Source organism: Chelonoidis abingdonii, chromosome 19, assembly GCF_003597395.2.
Source record: "Chelonoidis abingdonii isolate Lonesome George chromosome 19, CheloAbing_2.0, whole genome shotgun sequence".
In the NCBI taxonomy this organism is placed as follows: Eukaryota; Metazoa; Chordata; order Testudines; family Testudinidae; genus Chelonoidis; species Chelonoidis abingdonii.
In genome coordinates, this window is record NC_133787.1 from 39,578,758 (window position 1) to 39,598,394 (window position 19,637).

Consider the following 19,637-nt stretch of genomic DNA (forward strand, 5'->3'; position numbering starts at 1 on the left):
CAAATCTAGAGCTCAAAGAGTAAATATCACTACAAATCCATGCAACAGGGTCACCATTTTCTGTTTCAGCTTTTAAGAGAGAGAGATCTCCTCCTGCTGCTGGAGGGGCAAAGATCTGTCCTCAATTTCAGTTCCCACATATTTTGGACTGAATTTCACACACACACAAACATCCTCAAAAACACCCAGAACAATAGATACTGAACTCCAACAAACCGGGCTGTATTATGCAAATAAACTGAGATCAACTGTGTGACTGGCTTTGTTAACTGAGATGTTGCAATCCTACTTCTCACAACAGCTGAAATCAAAGTTGGAAAAAAAACCTTCCTTCTCCTCAGTATTCAGAAAAGCAGAATCCTGCCAGAGAGAAACAGTGAGGATAGCTGATGGCTGTTGAGTGTGTGTGGTGAAAGACCCACTGTTTGAGACATCAAAGACTTTCAGTGGCTTGCTAGCCAGCATTTGAGTGTGCATTGCCAGATGTGTGTAATTAGATAAGTGTCTACCTGGCCACACGTGTATAAACTGGGGATTTGGGGGCACTCATCTGGGAATGCATAAGCTAAGTGACCAACATGGTACACAAACAAGTATGTTGCTACTAATCTACTGAAAGTCAGACCCTAAAATGGGACAAGACTCAAACTGTGCAGCAGAGTGCAATTCACCGATGGCAGAGGTGGTGGGGGAAGGAGAATGACAAGACAACAAGCCTTTTCCATTTCAAATGTCTGATTCTATGAGTAAAGAAAAAACACAGCATGTTCTTGCTAAGCATCCTGCTCACACTGCACCATATACCTGAAACTCCCTGCCCCCAGCCAGTGACTGAGTCACTTCCTCTCCTTGTCTCTCAGACAGGTTGTTAGAAACTCACCCACACTTTCTCAGTATATGATGGGTGCCATTTAAATGCACTGTTGAGAGACTGAATTACCATTTTGCAGCCCCTGCTCCACTTCCTGATTTTCACGGGGTGGCCATTTTGCTGTCTGTGTCAGTGCCAGTTCAGCAGCGCCTCAGCTACTCAGAGGAGACATGACTAGGAGCGAAACTTGACATTTCCCAACCTCTTTGCCAAGGACCAACTCCGTAGAAGAAGGGGGAAGGTATGTCCTGAGGAGACGTCAGTCTCATGACTGCAAAGGAGTGAGGTCAAAGGTTGCTGGCAGCAGGGAGGAGCTGCAAGACAGAGTAGGCAAGCGGCCTCCAGGCAGCCCTGGCAGCTGCTGCTCAATAGCATTCTGAAGGCAGCAAGAAAATGGGGCTAGGGAAGAATCTTGTGTGCAGATGCTGCTGACAGCAGGGCCATCAGACCCCCTCATCTGCTTGTCCTCTGCTCAGATTACAGGCTGGCTGCAGAGCCTGGGCATGATGTTGATGGACGAGACAGAAAGAGCCAAGCTGCTTTTTCACATCCCAAGAGGAGTTTGGAGCACTCCAAAAAATAGCTTTGTCTTGTAAACTGAGACAATTACCTCTCAACACCATTGGAAAATGAATGCACAGTTCCACAGTGACATTTTAATAGTAATTGTTATGGTCACATTATCCTTGAAATAGGCTACAATGAACTTATGACTCCCCTTTCCCTGCAAATACATTGTTTGGTTGGGAATTTAAATGTTAAAAGGCAGCAGTGAAGGTTCCAACACCAGGCTTAACTCTTTCCCCCTCAGTAGCCCTGGCCACACTGGTTATAGACTCCTAAACTCATTCAAGTCAGACACGGCTTAGGACACTGGGAATAATCAGATGGCCACCAGCCAAGTACTTTCCAGAGCCGAAACTGCTGAGTTTTGAAAATGAGTCAGGATAACACCTTTTCAGAGTAGTAACACTATCTGTGCTCAAGTGACATGGGGCTGCCCTCTCTCTTCCAAATTTACTCTGACCTCTAGCACATATTCATTCCGTGATGTATTTACTCATCGATATGCCAAGAACGCAAAAATGACGATTCATATCTCGAAATGGCAATCAATTTGAGTTACACTTTAACAAGATAAACTAACTTTTCGAAACTCTCTCTCAGGACAGGGAGTTCTGCAACTGAAGAAACCTGCCATTCAGCACAATGAAACTCACAGAAATTCGACTATCCCCAAGCAAACCAAACATTATTTATTAACCAATTGACAAAACTGTGCTAGCAACTTGGCTCAGACAACACTTGAGTACCTTTTAAAACCAGCCTTACAAACTTTTAATCCAAACAAAATCAGTTAATAGCTCGGTATATGTGACACAGACTATACCTGTCATATCGGACTCTGACTTGGGAATAAAAAATGCAAAAGGACTAATCACATTGTACAGAGATGGAGTTGTATCCTCCTGCTTATTAGATCCCAGAACCTTGTGATGTATAAGACTAATTCTACAGTTCAATTACATGTGAGGGGTAGAGAAAATAGAATGGAAAACCCCTCCTACGACCTGTTACAGTACAAGCAGGGGCCTTGTGAAATCTGCCCTTAACTCAGACAATTGGGCTTTCATCCTTTCCTTGGAGTTTAACCCACAGTCTAACAGATGTCACTGTCAAAGAAGTTTCCCTGCTACTCCCTTTACCCATTTCATCCTCTTAACACTATCCTGACCATTGGACTATCAATCTCCTCCCCCTTTCGGGTGATTTTGCCTTTCAGTCGCTTGCCAACTTGCCTCACCTCAGACTTCTTAGTCATCCATCTGAATTACACTGGTTTAGCTTTTAATGTTAATAATTTTTGCTGTTTTTCTCTGATCTCCTTCCACAGACTGTACTGATTTCTGGTGCTAGAGTGAGTAGAACTGTACACAGCAGTTCAAGCGCAGACTGTACACAATGTTTCACAGTGCTGCATGAACAGTGATGGCGTCTCTTATGCATGGGCAGCCAAAAGCTATATTGGGCTTTGCTTTCCACCATACATTGTAACCTCATAGCCAATCTGTGATCCATAATTCCCCCTGCTAGTCTGACTACTTGCCCACACTCCCGTGCATCTTTTAGGTTATTTCTCCCAAATGCAGTACCAGGCATTTTTATAGACTGAATCATTTTATTTCCTGCTCATAGTTTTAAGTTCTTTATACCCCTTTGTACTATTTTCTCTATCCCCAATGGTTCTTTCTTGTCACATCTCCCAATTTTGTATTATTTGCAAATAAAGTAGCAAGCTAATCTCTTCTTCTAGACCATTAATAAAGATGTTACATAAAACTGGGGCAAAAATTGCCCAGCTGTCTGTGTCAGTGCCAGTTCATCACTTCTCCACCCCCAGCTCTATCTATTGTCATTTATTTATGCTCTTTCAACCACTTTTACATTCGACAGTGCAAATATGCAAGGCAATCTGAATTACCTTTTCAGCTTTAAGACAGGATGGTCCTGTATCAAAAGTGTTAAAGTCAAACTATACTAGAGTGTGTGTAGACATGCACACACATACATATTATCCTTCAGATTTATTACATAGACACACACCAATGTTATTATCAAACAGATTTTTAGGATGACTTAGATTTGTCCCAGTATTTAACAAATTCCAACTGTGTGACTCAGTACTTCTTCCTCACCAGTCTAAGTCTCAGTTGATGAACTGGTTTAACTAGTAACTGAACAGGATTGATCACTAACCAGCCACAGGAAGAAGTGTGTCTTTTATAATCCTTTTGTTTGATTAAATTAAATTTGTTACTAAGATCAGACCTGATCTTACTCCATTCCACCCTTGATATAAGACTGAACACAGCACAATGTTTCCATGGAGGTTTCAATAATACAGAAAAAAACAAACAGTCACCTAAGGACAGTTTTTGCTAGGGTAAAATGCGCTCCCCATTTCCCCAGCCCCAGAGTCCACACTGAGGTGGTGTGGTGCTCATATTCCCTTACCTGTATCCGAGTCTTTTTGATCTCCATTTGTTCCAACAGTGAAAGGCAACTTCCGTTTCGTAGCTCTCTCTTTCACCTCTTTGCCACCATCACTCCGGTCCAACTTCGGAGTCTTGGTTAGGGAAACTTTATCTTTATCCTAGAAAGTAAGGAGAAAAAAATTCTCAAGAGTCTCTCCCAAGGCTTCTGTCTCCATGAACTTTTTGTGCCTGAGTTCAGGTTTTTACAATATTTACTGAGCCACGGCAATTACCCATAAAAACGATCTTCTGTCACAGAGGGGTTTTCCTTCTCCTACAACAGATCAAATAGGCCTCACTTGTCATGTTTTCTTGCAGAATATGTTGCTGATGAAGTAGCTGGAATGGTATGTATTGAGTCTTTGGTGCCATTGCTTCTGCTGGTTGCTTCACAGGGGCACATGTCTAGATCTTTTTGTAGCAGAAGTAGCCTCCCACCTCTCTGTCCCAGAACTACTTGCATCACAGCAACCTCTCTTCTGGCTGAAGGCTGGATCTCCAAACTACCCAGTGCTGCTCTGTGCAATGGCTAGATGGGGACACTAGATAGGAAGTCTCTTTCCTGGGGCTGCCTCTGAAACACATACAGCCCCTCCGAGAGTGAGGCACTGATCCTGGGAGACACATGGAGATCCACTCCCACCTCACCTTCCTGCAGGGCAACAAGTTGCACTGCTACCAGACCATCAGCCCAGCAATAACCTATTTATGTTTCTTAATTAAGCTTGAAGAATCAGCCATCATTGTTAAAACATGGAAGTAAACAATAATAAAAGATCAATGCCACTATGTTTGTGCAGTAAATGCAACAACGTGCTCTCACTCTCATATATAGGCTTGGAAGGATTTGATTTTTATTAGTAATTGTTGATGAATGATTTCACTGTACACACAAACCAAAGAAAAAATATTTCCATCGATGATGATCAAAATTTACAGATAGGCCAAGAAAAAAAAATGCTGCATGAGAGATTATTAGAGTTTGATTTAAGGACATTTACTTTGGATATTTTGACATGTGACGTGGACAATTTGTGTTTTAACACTTATAAAATTTTAACTTTTTAAATCTCAAGGTCGTTAAATAATTCTGCGCCCCCAGATGTAAATGATAAACTTTGAAAAAATGTTTAAAACCCATATTTTTGCACAACTGAACATTTAAATTGATAATACATTTTTAAAATGCTTAAAAATAAACATTGATGTTCCTCAAAATTATCAACAAATAACAATCGAATTCTGCCAAGCCTACCTGTACATGACAGTACACAGGAAGGGCAGAGTTCAGTCACTTTGCCAACAAGTCCTGGTATTCTACCAGACTAAAACGCCAAGGTGCCGTTGCACAAGAGCAGGGCAGAGCTATGGACACATGCTGTGGTGTGAAATTAGCAGCCCTGGCAGCCCCATTTACTGTCAAGATGGAGTTATTACATTAGCACTTTCTGTTGTGGGGATAGAGAATCTGAGTGAGAGAAAAACAGGAAGTGCTAGTGGCAAGCTAGGTTTTTTTGGGGGGAGTTTCTGAGCTAAACTCCCCCTGTAGTAATTAGGGTTTTCTAACCCTCATGTGAGCGACAGTGTTTGTGGAGTGTGCACACAGAGCACACCATGGGTGGGGTGAAAGCCTATATTAAAGCCCTTCCTTCTCCATACTGAGCTGAGGGCTTTCCCCTGTTGTGTGCAGTGCTTCCAGAACAAGTCTGTAGAATATTCTGGAAGTTGATAAGCCTGCTAAAGTTACTGACTGTTTAAGGGATCAGTACTCCAGAAAGACAAAACGCACTTAAACGGTCTGTTCTGTACATATCAGCATCAAAAATCATACTGCAATGCCTCAGCACAGCCCTTTGGGAGACGTGCTCTCCATCATAAACCGAAACAGCCCACGTGTCCTGTCTGCTGCAGATCTCATCTTCATTTCCCACCTCCCCTAGTTACCTCAGATTCTCCACTATAACCAGTGGTATCCTAGTTAATAATTCACAACACCAAAATATGTTTCTGGCTTGGTGTTTGCGTGGGGAAAGAGGATGGCGGGGGGGTTTCTATTTTAGCTCTCCTCTAAAGAAAGAGGTCAATGCACGTCTCAGTCTGAACAGCTTGAAACATCTGCTAGAATCATAAGCAGCTAGTTGGCCAAGTTCAGTAACTTGGGAGCCTGTAGATAACCTCTGCCCTGCAGCTACCAAAAATTATGACAGAAGGCTCAAGTCACATGGATAAGCCAGCCTGTTAACAATACATTAGTGAGTATACTCCGGGGGGGGGGGGGGGGTTGGAGGCAGAGACACCAATGAGAACAGAAATATGCTGAATTTAAAAAATAAAACAAAAAAAGAACACACACACTAGGAACAACTGTTGATGTATGGCACTCCAGGGAGAATCCCTGCTTTTCCTCCCATTTCTTTGCATTTCTCGCAATCACAACTGATCTCACACACAAGGAGAGACAAGCATCTGCACTGTGCACCAATGGCTCCCCATTGCGCTGCTGCTTCTGCATGCCAGGGAGCAGAGGAAGCAGAACTGCGTGAGCAGTTCACATGCTGACCCCTTCAAGCTGCAACCTCAGACTGCCTCTTCTCCCTCAAGTGTCTACACATTTCTGCTATGAAACGTCGTCTCCCAAAACTCAGCGCAGCTCTCCTCACGCCATCCCCTGAAAGTCCTGTTTACTCACCACATCCCAGCTTGCCACACACATCCCTCCCCCAAATTTCCATTTGACCAGCCTGCCTCTCTGGGGTCTCAGCCACCATTCCTCATTCACTTACACATGCCGTTTCAAAACCACACACACAACTACATATAACGTACCAATCCCATATTAATCATTGAACTACACACACCAATAAAGACAGTCGGAATTCAAAGGTGGCTGCTTGCTGATCACGATGAGGGTGTGGTTATGTGGGTTGTGCTGTGGTGTAGATGACATCAAGAAGAACTGTGAGTGGAGTAGAGCACAGATGAGTGGTTCAATGATTTAACTTCTTAATTCCTGGCTTCTTGGGAATCCAGCAATCTTAACTCAAAGTGTACAAAGTTTTTGTTAGGGGATTATCTCTCTCACACATGCAGGGAAGGGAAGACAGCTTCTGGGGGAAGCGCTGGTTTCCAAGGGAAGCAAACCAATGATTGCCTTGTGTATTCCTTGCTGATTTGTTGTGGTGTTGAGATATTATGGGGCTTGGGGCTCTTTTTAAGCTGTCAGGTGAGAGCAGATGACACTGGAGTAGCAATTAGTAGTGGAGCAGTAAGAAGAAAATAGGTCTGAGGAAGTGCACTAGCTTGAGCAGAGCTAGTGCATGTCTGTTCACCCGCACTGCGAAGCAGTCTCTCAGTTGCTGGTTAAACATACCCCAAGCTGGTACAACTTGCAGCTGTACAGCGCTGCCGCGGCAACACTTTGAAGTGCGAGTGTGGTCGCGGAGCTCTCCCAGCGCTGCAGGTACTCCACCTCCCAGTGGGGATTAGCTTGCAGTGCTGGGAGCCACACTTCCAGCACTGGGGCACTGTTTACACTGGCGCTTTACAGCGCTGTAACTTGCTACGCTCAGGGGGGTGTTTTATCACATCCCTGAGTGAGAAAGTTGCAGCACTGTAAAGCGCCAGTGTAGCCAAGGCCTGTATGTCGGTATTTCAGTATGAAGGGAAACAGATAGATGTTTAAGATCTGTGTGTAAATTTCCTTTCCTTTCCTTTCCATCTGAGAAACTGGTTTATTCAACTCTAGTGTAACAAATTTTAAATCTGCAGCACTGCTTTCAAAGCAAAGCCAAATTGTCAATTTATTAACAAACTTATGTTTCTAGATGTTAGCAAAAGCTAGACCTTAAACCTTGTTTAGCCTTACTTTTAAAAATCTACTAATTAAAATAGTCTTAATATTTTAACTAACGGCAAGATAATTGCAAAAAACCCAGACAAATTAATTTGACAGCGATTCCCTTGTTAACCCCCTCCCCCCCACCAGTCATGCTGTTTGTATCAGACTTGTAAGATCCTTGCAAATAGCTTATTGTGCCAGCAAAGTCATAAGACTACGTCGTCACTGTGTGTACATTGCTCCTTCCTCCTCCTCAGTTTTATCGGATACAGGCTCAACACGCAGCTTAGAAAAACTGTTTACTCCAATCAGCTCATTTTATTTACTTGTTCCTTAAGTTGTCGCCAGTTTGACCATCCTAGTGGCATGGAATATTAAAGCTGCATTAAAAATGCTAGGCCTCTGTGATACATGTTCCAACCACAATATTGGGACCTTACAAAATGGATTTAGGAGCCAAAGCTTTTTTTTTTTTTTAAATTAAGCTCCATGACCCACATCTGACAGCTCTCCAGCATGATCTCTTGCTGTACCACAGATTGCCTCTGCTTTTGTGGTTAGACAGAGCCAGCCACAAACATTCAGAAGAGGGAGTGTATTATTTAATATTTGGAACTAGAAAAAAGAGAGTCTTGGTCAAGATAAGAAACAGGAATCTTTTCCTCACTGTAGAAGTTATCAGGGTGCCAGAAAAAATCCACAGCAGCCAAAATAAATACAGGACCATTATGTTTAAATGTTCTGCTTGGAAATACTTTGTCTTATTTTCTGACTCGTGAATAAAAATAGTTTGCAACAACAAATGATGCCACATTTTGTGCCAGCTACTATTCTGAACAGATCAGAAGCCTACTAAGGTCAGGGACAGATATTCGTTTACATCTGTCATGGAGCAGGAATGGAAAGAGATGCCAGTCATCCGTGGCTGTAAGCACCAGGTCACAACCAGAGCTACTGGATTATTCCTTCGTAATCCATTCAAATGAACAATCCAAAGGCACAGTGAGCAACTCCAGGCCTGCAGTCTAGTTTGCCCTTTTCACTCTCCAGAGACACTCACATTGACATGGCAGCTCAATACTAACACAGCAGTGCTATAATGGGCTAACCAGGCATCATCTTTACATGTAAGTGAGTCTCAGAATGAAGACCTCGTGACATCCTCTGGAAAACACTATTTAGAAACATTTATATTCATACTTTGGCCCAACCATTTCAGACATCCACATGCCCTCATTTGCTAGGGTTCAGGACAATCTCAAAAAATAGAAAAGACTGTATGCAAGTTTCTCTTCTCCTACTGCTTATTTCTTAAGGCACAACTTGAGTGTTGCGTTGCAACTGCTCAATGTAGAAATGATGGCGCAAGCCAAGTGAGTTCAATTTCTTTTCTTAGCATAAATCGGAAACCCGCAACACTTCTGACTTCTCTGAAAGCAGGCTGGAAGCTGGTTTCTAGTCCCCTAGTCAGGGTCCCAAGCTGCCAGTGTGGAGTGGTTTCACTTCTCAGTAAGATGTATACCTGCTGAGGGAAGGTCAAGAAACACCACTTGTAACTGACATTTCTAAGATGACACCTCTGTGGCTCAGTCACTCCTGAGCAGCACCAGTTTGTACATTTCATACTTTCACAGACTGGGCAGGGGAATGCAGATAATTTTCCTTTATGCATAAAGAGGCTACAAATACCCTCTTCCTACACCTTGAGTTATGGGCCAGAGATCTGGTTAAACCCTTGACACTAGCCGTTGAGATTTCCTACATACAAAGCACTTATGCAAAAGGCATTAGAGTTCCCTGTTGAGAGCTTCAGAATGCTAGCAACACGGGGCCAACTGAACTTCATACAAAAAATAGGATTCCTTCATTGTCTGAAGTCTTAAAATAGAGAAAACCCATAGTGCTCTCTGTTGCCGGGAAAGTACTCTTCCTGCCAGCGAAACCTAGCAGAAAATGCAAGCTGACAGTGTTGCTGGACTTGCATCATCACTTCAAAGCTCTGTTCTTGCCCATATGTTAGTTTAAATAAATAACCATTTTAAACGGATACTTTAGAAATCTAATTTCATACTCACACTTTCAAATGACAACATGGCAAATTAATCTGCAGATTACTCTTGTGAAAAGATTCAAAACATTCCCCTATTCAAAATGTATGGTCTAAACTAGCCAATGATGCCTCTCTTACAAATGAATACAGTACACTGATAATGCTGTCAAATGAAAGAACAATTGAATAAGAGGATGGTGAAAAAGCTCCCCTGTAGCCAGAACATGTCACAGACTAAGGAATCTGTCAGAGTTTAAGAAAATGAAGCCTGCAAAATATGTTCACTTTGTCAGTTTAGATAACCATGTGCAAAAAGAAACACTAACATATCAAACTTGTGGAACTCAGTGCTGTGAGATATTGGTAAGATATACTGCATGTCTAGTAAAAAAAACCACACCTCTCTCTAGAGTTAAAAATATCAATGTTACAAATCTGCACATCTTTGGGGACAGTCCAATCATTAGCTGGGACCTAGAAGAACTGTCCCCACATGGTATTCTACTGCAAAATTAAGTGCATTATAAGAGCATGTGATGGGGCAAGGCCAGATGGCTACAGTAAAGTACTGAGAAACAGATATGTTAGCCCCAGGCTAAACAAATTCCTAGTACCCTGGTAACCAAATGGCAGGTGCTCCAGGTTAATCAAGGCACCTGGAGCCAATTAAGATCTTTCTAGAAGGCAGTAGAGATAGCTACTTTAATTAGAACACCTGCAGCCAATCAAGGCAGGCTAATCAGGGCACCTGGATTTAAAAAGGAGCTCACTCCCGTCAGGCAGGGAGGAGCCAGAGGAGAAGGAGCGTGTGTGAGGAGCTGGGAGCAAGAAGGCAAGGAGCTGAGAGTGAGAGAGTGTACTGCTGGAGGATTGAGGAGGACAAGCGTTATCAGACACCAGGAGGAAGGTCCTGTGGTGAGGATAAAGAAGGTGTTTGGAGGAGGCCATGGGGAAGTAGCCCAGGGAGTTGTAGCTGTCATGCAGCTGTTACAGGAGGCACTATAGACAGCTGCGATCCACAGGGCCCTGGGCTGGAACCCGGAGTAGAGGGCGGGCCCGGGTTCCCCCCAAACCTCCCAACTCCTGATCAGACACAGGAGGAGCTGACCCAGACTGTGGGTTCCACAAGAGGGGAAGATCACTGAGGTGAACAAATCCGCCAATAAGCGCAGGACCCACCAAGGTAGAGGAGGAACTTTGTCACAGGGCATTACCAGCAATTTCTTAGGTCCTCTTTTTGAGTGGCAAAAGGACAGTTACTTGTTCCGTAACTGGTATTCTTCGAGATGTGTTACTCAGGTGTATTCAACAGCAGGTGTGTGTGCTTGCCACGTGCACTGGTGCCGGAAGTTTTTCCCTTAGCAGTATCCGTACTGGGGGGGGGCACTACTGCGACCCCTAGAATGGCGTCTCTATATGGCGCTATAAGGGGAGCTGCACACTCCCCCTACCCTCGGTGCCTTCTTGCCAGACAACTCCGACAGAGGAGAAGGAGGGCAGGATGTGGAATACACCTGAGCAACACATCTCAAAGAACACCAGTTATGGAACAGGTAACTGTCCTTTCTTCTTCGAGTGATTGCTCATGTGTATTTCACAGTAGGTGACTCCAAGCTATGTCTGATGGAGGTGGGTAGGAATTCGCGGATGCAGTACTGCCCTACCAAACCTGATGTCATTCCATGCTTGGGAGATCATCGCATAATGCTAAGAAAAGGTGTGGCAGCTCTGTATATGTCCTGGATAGGGATGTGAGCTACACAGGTGGCCAACGAGGCCAGAGCTCTCATAGAATGAGCCTTAACGATAGGCAGCGGAGGAACTCCTGCCAGGTCATAACACATGCATTATGCACAAGATGATCCAGCGCGAAAGGCCCTGGGTGGAAATCGGCTGTCCCCTTATCTGTTCGGCCGGTGCAACGAACAGCTGCAAGGATTTCCGGAATGGCCTGGTTCGGTGTAGGTAAAAAGCCAGCGCCCTATGCACAGCTAGTGTATGTAGGTGATGTTCCTTGTTGGAGAAATGGGGCTTAGGACAGAGTACTGGTAGGAAGATGTCCTGATCCATACAGAAGGCAGAGACCACCTTCGGGAGAAAAGTGGGGTGTGGGCGAAGCTTGACCTTATCCTCGTGGAAGACCATATATGGGGGTTCTGAGGTCAAGGCCCTAAGGTCCGAGACATGCTGGGGTGATGTAATGGCCACAAGGAATGCTACCTTTCATGACAGGTGGGACCAGGAACAAAGGGAGTACCTGTGATGCAAGATAACACTAGGTTTAGATCCCACTGCGGCATGGGGGGCCTAGCATACAGGAATGAACGATCCAAGCCCTTAAGAAAGTGGGAGGACGTACTATGGGAAAAGACCAAGTGGCCCTGTACCGGCGGGTGAAAAGCTGATATGGCCACCAAATGCATCTGATGGAGGCGGGAGCTAACCCTGGGGTCCTAAGGGACAGGAGGTAATCGAGAATGAATTGGATCGATGGGGAAGTTCCCCGCCCATCCAGAGAACCTAGACCATTTGGCCAGGTATGTCCATCGTGTGGACGGCTTTCTCCTTTCCAACAGAACTCGTTTGACATTCTCCGAACACCTTCCCTCCTCCTCCTCATCTAACCACGGAGCAACCATGCTATCAGGTGAAGTGTGGCCAGGCTGGGGTGGAGGAGGCATCCCCCTTCCTGGGAGAGGAGATCCCAGCGAAGCGACAGCCTCCGTGGAGGAGCCGCTAAGAGTTGGATGAGGGTCCCGTACCAGTGTTGACGGGCCCATCCGGGGTTATGAGGATGACCAGAGTCCTGACTGCTTTTACTTTTTGCAGGACTTTGCCTATCGGGGGAAAGGTGGGACGGCTTAGAAAAGTTGGCCTGATCACCGAAGGAGGGAGGCGTCCAAGATTGCCCTTCTTCCCACCCCTCCCTGGGAGCAGAACTGGGGGCAGCGTCGGTTCTGGGCAGTTGCAAAGAGGTTGACCTGGGGAACTCCCCACTCTCGGAAGAGCTGTAGGAGTGACAACTCAAACTGGTAAGAAAAAACCCTGCTGAGGTGACCGCCCCGCACACTGCAGGTGCCAGGTAGGTGGAAGGCTCACAGAGAGATATTGTGGGCTATACAGAACTCCCATAAGCTCAGGCTTCCAGGCATAGGGCTGAGCAACGTGTTCCTCCCTGTCTGTTGATGTAATACATCACAGTCGTATTGTCCAGTGAGGACTCTGACCACCTTTCCTGTGAAAGTGCCCCTGAAGGTCACGCACGCCAGCCATATCGCCCTGAGCTCTATGACGTTTATGTGTAGGGATAATTCTGAGGCTGACCGTCTCCCTTGGGTTTGAACGCTCCCTGTGTGGGTTCCCCAGGTCAGGTCCGAGGCATCTGACACCAGGTCTAGTGAAGGGGAGATTTCTCGGAAGGGGATTCCTGGCAGCACGTTACGCGGGAGGGACCATCATTGTAGGGCAGCAACTACCTGGGATGATATCTTGACAACCTTGTCCAGCCCGTCCCGAGCCTGGGAATACTGGCAGACCAGCCAGTGCTGGAGGGACTTCATTCTGAGCCTGGTATGGCAAATCACGGACGTGCATGCCGCCATGTGACCGAGGATCTGAAGGAACACCCTTGCCGTCATCACTAGGAAGGGTGCGACTGAGGCGATGAGATGTTTTAGGGTCTTCAACCTGTCCCGGGGAAGAGAGGCTGTGGCGGGCTAACGCAGACTTGGCCTCGTTTACCACTAGGCCGAAATCTGCACACGTGGACAGAAGAAGTCCCTCCTGGGTCTGTACCCGGGACCGAGAATTGACCTTGAGAAGCCAATCGTCCAGATAAGGGAAAATTTTTACCCCTTTCCTCCAGAGGTCGGCTGCTACTACCGCCATGCATTTGGTGAAAACTCTGGGGGCCATGGAAAGGCTGTGAACTGGTAATGGTCCCCCCCACCAGGAACTGGAGGAAACGCCTGTGTCCCTCAAAAATATGGATATGGAAGTATGCGTCCTGGAGGTCCAGGGCCGCAAACCAATCCTCCTGTAGCGGACCATGAAACTGTTGAGATCCTAGAGGTCTAAGATGGGCCTGAGCCCCCCTTTTGCCTTCAGGATCAAGAAATACCAGGAATAGAAACCCTTATTCTGGAATTCTACCTGTACCCTTTCCACCGCCCTCAGGTGCAGGAGGTACGCCACCTCCTGTACTAGGAGGCGGGCATGCTCCAGGTCCCTGAGGCTCATCCAGTGCGGGGGGGGCGGGGGCGTGAAGTGAACTGCAATGTGTAGTCCTTGGAAAAAGTGTTGAGGACTCCTTGGTCCGACGTTATCCAGGACCACTCCACTCAGAAGGCAAATAAATAGTTGCAGAACACAAACTTTATTAACCGGGGGTTCTCCCTGGCAACAAGCCCAGTGGCCCCCCGCAAAGAGTCAAAATTGCCTCTTTCCCTGGCTTTTGCCCTTTAAAGGGCCAAGCCGCAGGGCCGAGCGGGACTGATGCTGGGACTTGCGTCTCTCTTCCCTCGGCCTCTTAGGCGGGGGCTCGTATCTGCCCCAAGCAGGAGGAGCCGAAGTTTGTGGCCTAGGTTTGTCCTTCACTGGAGTGACGTACAGGCCCAAGGTTTGCAGCGTTGTACGGGAGTCTTTCATCCCATGCAGGCAGATATCAATTTAATCCGCAAACAACGCTTTCCCGTCGAAGGGAAGGTCCTGCATCAAGGACTGCGACTCTGGAGACAGTCTGGACAGGAGAGGCCACGATGCCCTGAGCATGGATATGGCAGAGGCCATCGAACAGGCTGCCGTGTCTGCCGCATCTGATGCCGCCTGGAGGGCTGCTTTCACCGCTGACGCTCCTTCCTCTACCAGAGCCCTGAACTCCTTTTTGTCCCGCTTTAGGAGGAGAGGTTCGAACTTTGGTAGGGACCCCCATAGATTAAAGTCATATCGACTTAGAAGGGCTTGGCGATTGGCCACCTTGAGCTGGAAACTCGCCGAGGAATAAACCTTCATGCCAAATGCATTCAGTCCCCGACATCTTTGTCTTTATGGGTGGGCAAGGGCTGACCCTGATGTTCCCGGTGGTTTACTGACTCTCCCACCAGGGAGTTAGGTGCCAGGGGGGAGTACAGGCATTCATGGCCCTTAGCCAGCACAAAGTATTTCCTCTCCGCTTTCTTGGAGATGGGGGCCAAGAAAGCTGGGGTTTGCCACAGGGTAGTCGAGATATTGGCTACCCCTGGTGGAGAGGTAGGGCCACACGGCTTGGTCCAAGGATGACAGTACATTAAAGAGAGAGTCAGATGGCTCCTCCACCTCCTCAGCCTGGAGCTGGAGATTGGATGCCACCCGCTGGAGGAGCTCTTGGTGAGCCCTGAAGTCCTCTTGGGGGACAGGCGGCATCGCTATGGTATCCTCCGGCACTGGTGACGGGACTGGCATGGAGCCTAGGGCATCGGACAGTACCAGTGGGTCGATCTCCAGGTCAGAGTCTGGGCGCGGTGCTGTTGACTGTTTCTCCCTCTGACATGGAGGGGAGGCCGAAGGAGCCTGAGACGCTCCGGCCACCGAGTGGGGTCTCGCCTGGGCAGGGATCTGTAGCCACAGTGCCCACTGATACCACTGCCCTTACCACAGTGTTCTGTGCCACTGACCGACTTGGGTGCCAGGCAGTGCAGCTTGCTGTCTCAGAGGTGCACGATTTGGAGACAGGTGGCTGAATGCCGATGTGGAGGTCACAGATGACCGCACAGTACTGCAGGAGTGATGTGAGCGACGGTGCCCTCCACATGACCGGGACCTCAAGGACAAATATTGGTAGCTGTCCGTGTTGCTCCTGTACTCGCCCCGGCAGCCGGAGCTATGACGCTTTGGTGCTGGTGAATCGCGAGATAAGTCCCGTGTACAATGTCTGGTAGAGCAGGAGCTCGAGTTGGAGCATCTACGTTGGCAGTGATGAGATCAGCTTCAATAGCTTCAACGTGAAGAGGAGCGTCAGCACCGCTTATCCTGGTGCCCATGTCCCTGGTCACAGGGTGTAGAGAAGTCCCGAGGCTCCCTCGTGGGCGGTGAGCCGGTCAGCCTAAGTGAGGTAGAGGGCTGGCGAAAGCTGCGGGAAGACCACATCGAGTGGCCCTAGGAGTGGGGACTGTGCCACGTTGGGGAGGGTTGTTGTGCTCCCAGTGGTAGCTTCCCTTGAGACCGGGGGCCCATCTCAGACGGCGCCCTGGGTACTTGTAGGGTTAAAATGTCACACGCAGCCTGTACCACCTCCGGTGTTGACGGCATCCTCACCGCAGGGGAGGCATGCACAGATGAGACTGGGCTGCTCCGCTCAACATAAGATGGAGGCTTGGGTCCCGAGGGGGATCGTGGGCTGCCCAGCTTGGGTCTAGCCTCACCCCTATCTTTCTCTCAGTGCCACTGAGTCTTCCCTTGCTTCTTTAGAGAGGAGCAGAGCCGGCTAGAGGATGGGACTTCGCTCCATATCGAGGAACCGGTGCCAGGCGCCAAATTCGTGTGGCGTGCCAGGGTCAGCGGTGATTCCATTAGGAAAGCGCCATGTCTAATGTCCCTCTCCCTCTTAGTCCGCGGTTTGAAAGATCTACAGATCCTACAGTGCTCCCTTACGTGGGTCTCGCCCAAGCAGCGGAGACATTGTGTGTGTGGATCACTTCTTGGCACAGTTCTGTGACAGGAGTCGCACGACTTGAAGCCTGGAGTATGGGGCATGCCCCGAGCCCAGATGACTAACTGGAGAAACTATTTTGCTACTGAAGAACTGTACGACTAAGGCTAATGGGAGAAGCTGCAGCAAGGCTGGAGCACGAAGTTCCGACTACCTTCACTGGTGGCAAGAGGGAACTGAGGGTGGGGGGAGTGCGCAGCTCCCCTTACAGTTTGATATAGAGGCACCACTCCAGGGGTCACAGCGGTGCTCCCCCTCTACGGGTACTGCTTAAGGAAACATTTCTGGCACCGGTGCACATGGTGAGCACGCACACCTACTGTGGAATACACATGAGCAATCACTCGAAGAAGCAGCCACAGCTCTCTCTAGAACAAGCTAATTTCTCTACTGCAAATACTGCTAACCACTGATACAGTACTGACGGTGATATAAGTCTGCTTAATTTAGTCAAGCAAATATATACTCCTGACTGGCTGTAAAATAAGGGTCTGTCACGTACATGTAGTAAAGACAAGAGGTTAAATTACAGAGGGCAGATTAAATTCAGAGCATAGATAACATCGAAAGTCTGGGAGCAGCCATTTTCAACACCCATATGCACCTATATGACATGGCTCCATAACAGTTATTTGTTCACTCAGGGCTCAAATTGGGTCAACTTGCTGCAGCTCAACAAGCCTCTTTTTTTTTTTTTTTTTTTTGAGGTTACCATCTTGTGCTCCAAAAATTTAAGTTTTCATGGGGAAAAAAATTCTTTAGCTCTTATAATTGCAAAAATGACCCTGAAAGCATGAATGAAGTGCAAATCGATGCAAAGGAATATAGACTTCTGGCAGATGGAAGTGAGTTCTTGGATTTGGGTACAAACACACCCTGAACTATTGACACCACCACTCATGCACTACTTAGAACTGCACTGAAGTTGCATTTTCACTGTATAGTTCACAAAACTGACCCACTTTCCAATCTCTTATGCAAAGATTTGCATTACCAGATGATGGAAATCCCCAAAGCCATTTGTGCTCCAAACTGGATCGACAGCCTTTCAGATTGCAATACTAAAGACAAATAAGCAGTGATGAACAAAAACAACCTTTAAACTGGACTGGCCATGCCAAGTCTCTTCTGAACTGCACCGCGCATCAGTTCAGTGAGGGAAAGCTGTCTCCTGTATCACAAAAAATAAAACCATAAAGAGCAAATGCCTTGACCAAGGAAGTTTAGCCACATGTTGGGAATGATAGTACTTAATCCAATGCATATCAGGACAGCTGTTATTTGTATTGTGGTAGTGCCTAGAGGCCCCAACTAAGACTGGGGCCCATTGCGCAAGGCACTAGACTCATACATACTGTCTACAATCTAAACAGACAAGCAAGGCAAATGGTGGGAGGAAGGGGGAACCTTTTATAAATGGGGAATCCAGGGACAGAGGGAGGAGGTGTCTTGCCCCAGACATATGGAATACACTGGCATAGCTGAGAACTGAGTCTAGCTCCTGCGTCCCAGTGGAAAGCCCTAACAAGACGACCATGCTTCTTTCTTTTCCAGGGCCAAAATACAAATATGAAAGCACATGTGGAAACAGAAGGGCTGTTTTTAAAAGCCATGCTATGTGCTGCCACACTAGTGAGCACAAGTAACATTTTCAGAAGCACCTAAGAAACTTAGAAGCCCAAGTCACATTGTTAAAAGTGACATAGCTGCTTAGGTATCAATGTCTCATTAAAAGTCAATGGGACTTTGTCATATGAGGCAGCAAAGGCTCTTTTGAAAATGGGACTAAGGCTTCAAGAGCACCGAAGAGACTTAGAAAGCTTTACCTCACAGCTAAGAGGAGATCACTTAGTTAGTCTTACATGTCCTCAGCTTCTCCCCTGCAGCCACTGCTTTCCAGTCCTTAGCCACTTGTGGCTGGGTGACAGTGACCTTTCTTCCAGTTACATCTGATGAGACTCCTTTTTCAAAGGCCATCTCTGCCATGGCCTAAATTGGTTGTGAAGGTCACTGTGGAGCCAAGTCGTGCACTCTCACCACGGCCTGTGGAATGGAGGGGTTGTGGTGGAATTCCCCATCACCGGGCATTTGTAAATTGAGATTGGATGTTTTTCTTAAAAAAGAGGCTCTACTTCCTGCTCAGCTATTGGACTCGAAGCAGGATTAATCAAGGGAAGTCCTATAGTCTGTGTTATGCAGGAGTTCATAGCAGACGATCACAATGGTCTCTTCTCATCTTAAAATCCATAAATCTCTGGAAAACATGGCCACTTCTCTAATGCAGCCTCAGACCTTAATCTACACAAATTGTTAGTGCCCAGCAAGTGGGGTGTAAATCTAACTCTCACTAGCTGGCCATAAGAACATAAGAACACTGTACCAGGTCAGATCAAGTCCATCTAGCCCAGTATCTGTCTACCAACAGTGGCAAATGCCAGGTGCCCCAGAGAGAGTGAACCTAACAGGCAATGATCAAATGATCTCTCCCCTGCCATCCATCTCCATCCTCTGATGAACAGAGGCTAGTGACACCATTCTTTACCCATCCTGGCTAATAGCCATTTATGGACTTTACCACCATGAATTTATCCAGTTCTCTTTTAAACACTGTTATAGTCCTAGCCTTCACAACCTCCTCAGGTAAGGAGTTCCACAAGTTGACTGTGCGCTGCGTGAAGATCAACTTTCTTTTGTTTGTTTTAAATCTGCTGCCTATTAATTTCATTTGGTGACCCCTAGTTCTTGTATTAGTCCATGCCCTAACTGCATGTGTGGATCCTGTTGTTGTGCAATGAAAGTTCCCTAATGCACTTTGATCTACCCCACTTTGAAGCAGGAAGTCTGGAATGGGGATCTGTAAAGACTTTATGAGGAAATGTCACATCCAGGCTCTGTCTAAGGCCTGGTTTACACCTAAAACTTAGGTCAACCTAGTAATGGCACTCAGGGATGTGACAACGTCACACCTCAAGAGATGTAGTTAAGCCAACCAGTGCCTCAGAGTCACTGCCAGATTGATGGAAGAACTCTATTGACCTATCTACTGCCTCTCAAGGGGGTGAATTTACAGCAACAGAAATATCACTGTAGCACTTGCAGTGTGAACAAAGCCTATGTCTTGCAGATTCTCTCTCAGTAACATCTCTAAGATGCAGCCT

At 46.8% G+C, this 19,637-nt stretch overlaps 1 protein-coding gene across 3 annotated transcripts in view; it reads right to left on the minus strand.

Moving 5' to 3' along the window:
- Positions 1-19,637, minus strand: part of ANKRD11 (ankyrin repeat domain containing 11) — a 249,862-nt gene that overhangs the window by 41,128 nt on the left and 189,097 nt on the right. For 2 of the 3 annotated variants that reach the window (XM_032764255.2, XM_032764254.2), the window contains one exon: positions 3,887-4,025. In XM_032764255.2, the coding sequence (XP_032620146.1) occupies positions 3,887-4,025 (139 nt within the window). Of the gene's footprint in view, positions 1-3,886; positions 4,026-19,637 lie in introns of those variants that run through there. The other variant, XM_032764256.2, reaches the window with a different exon arrangement.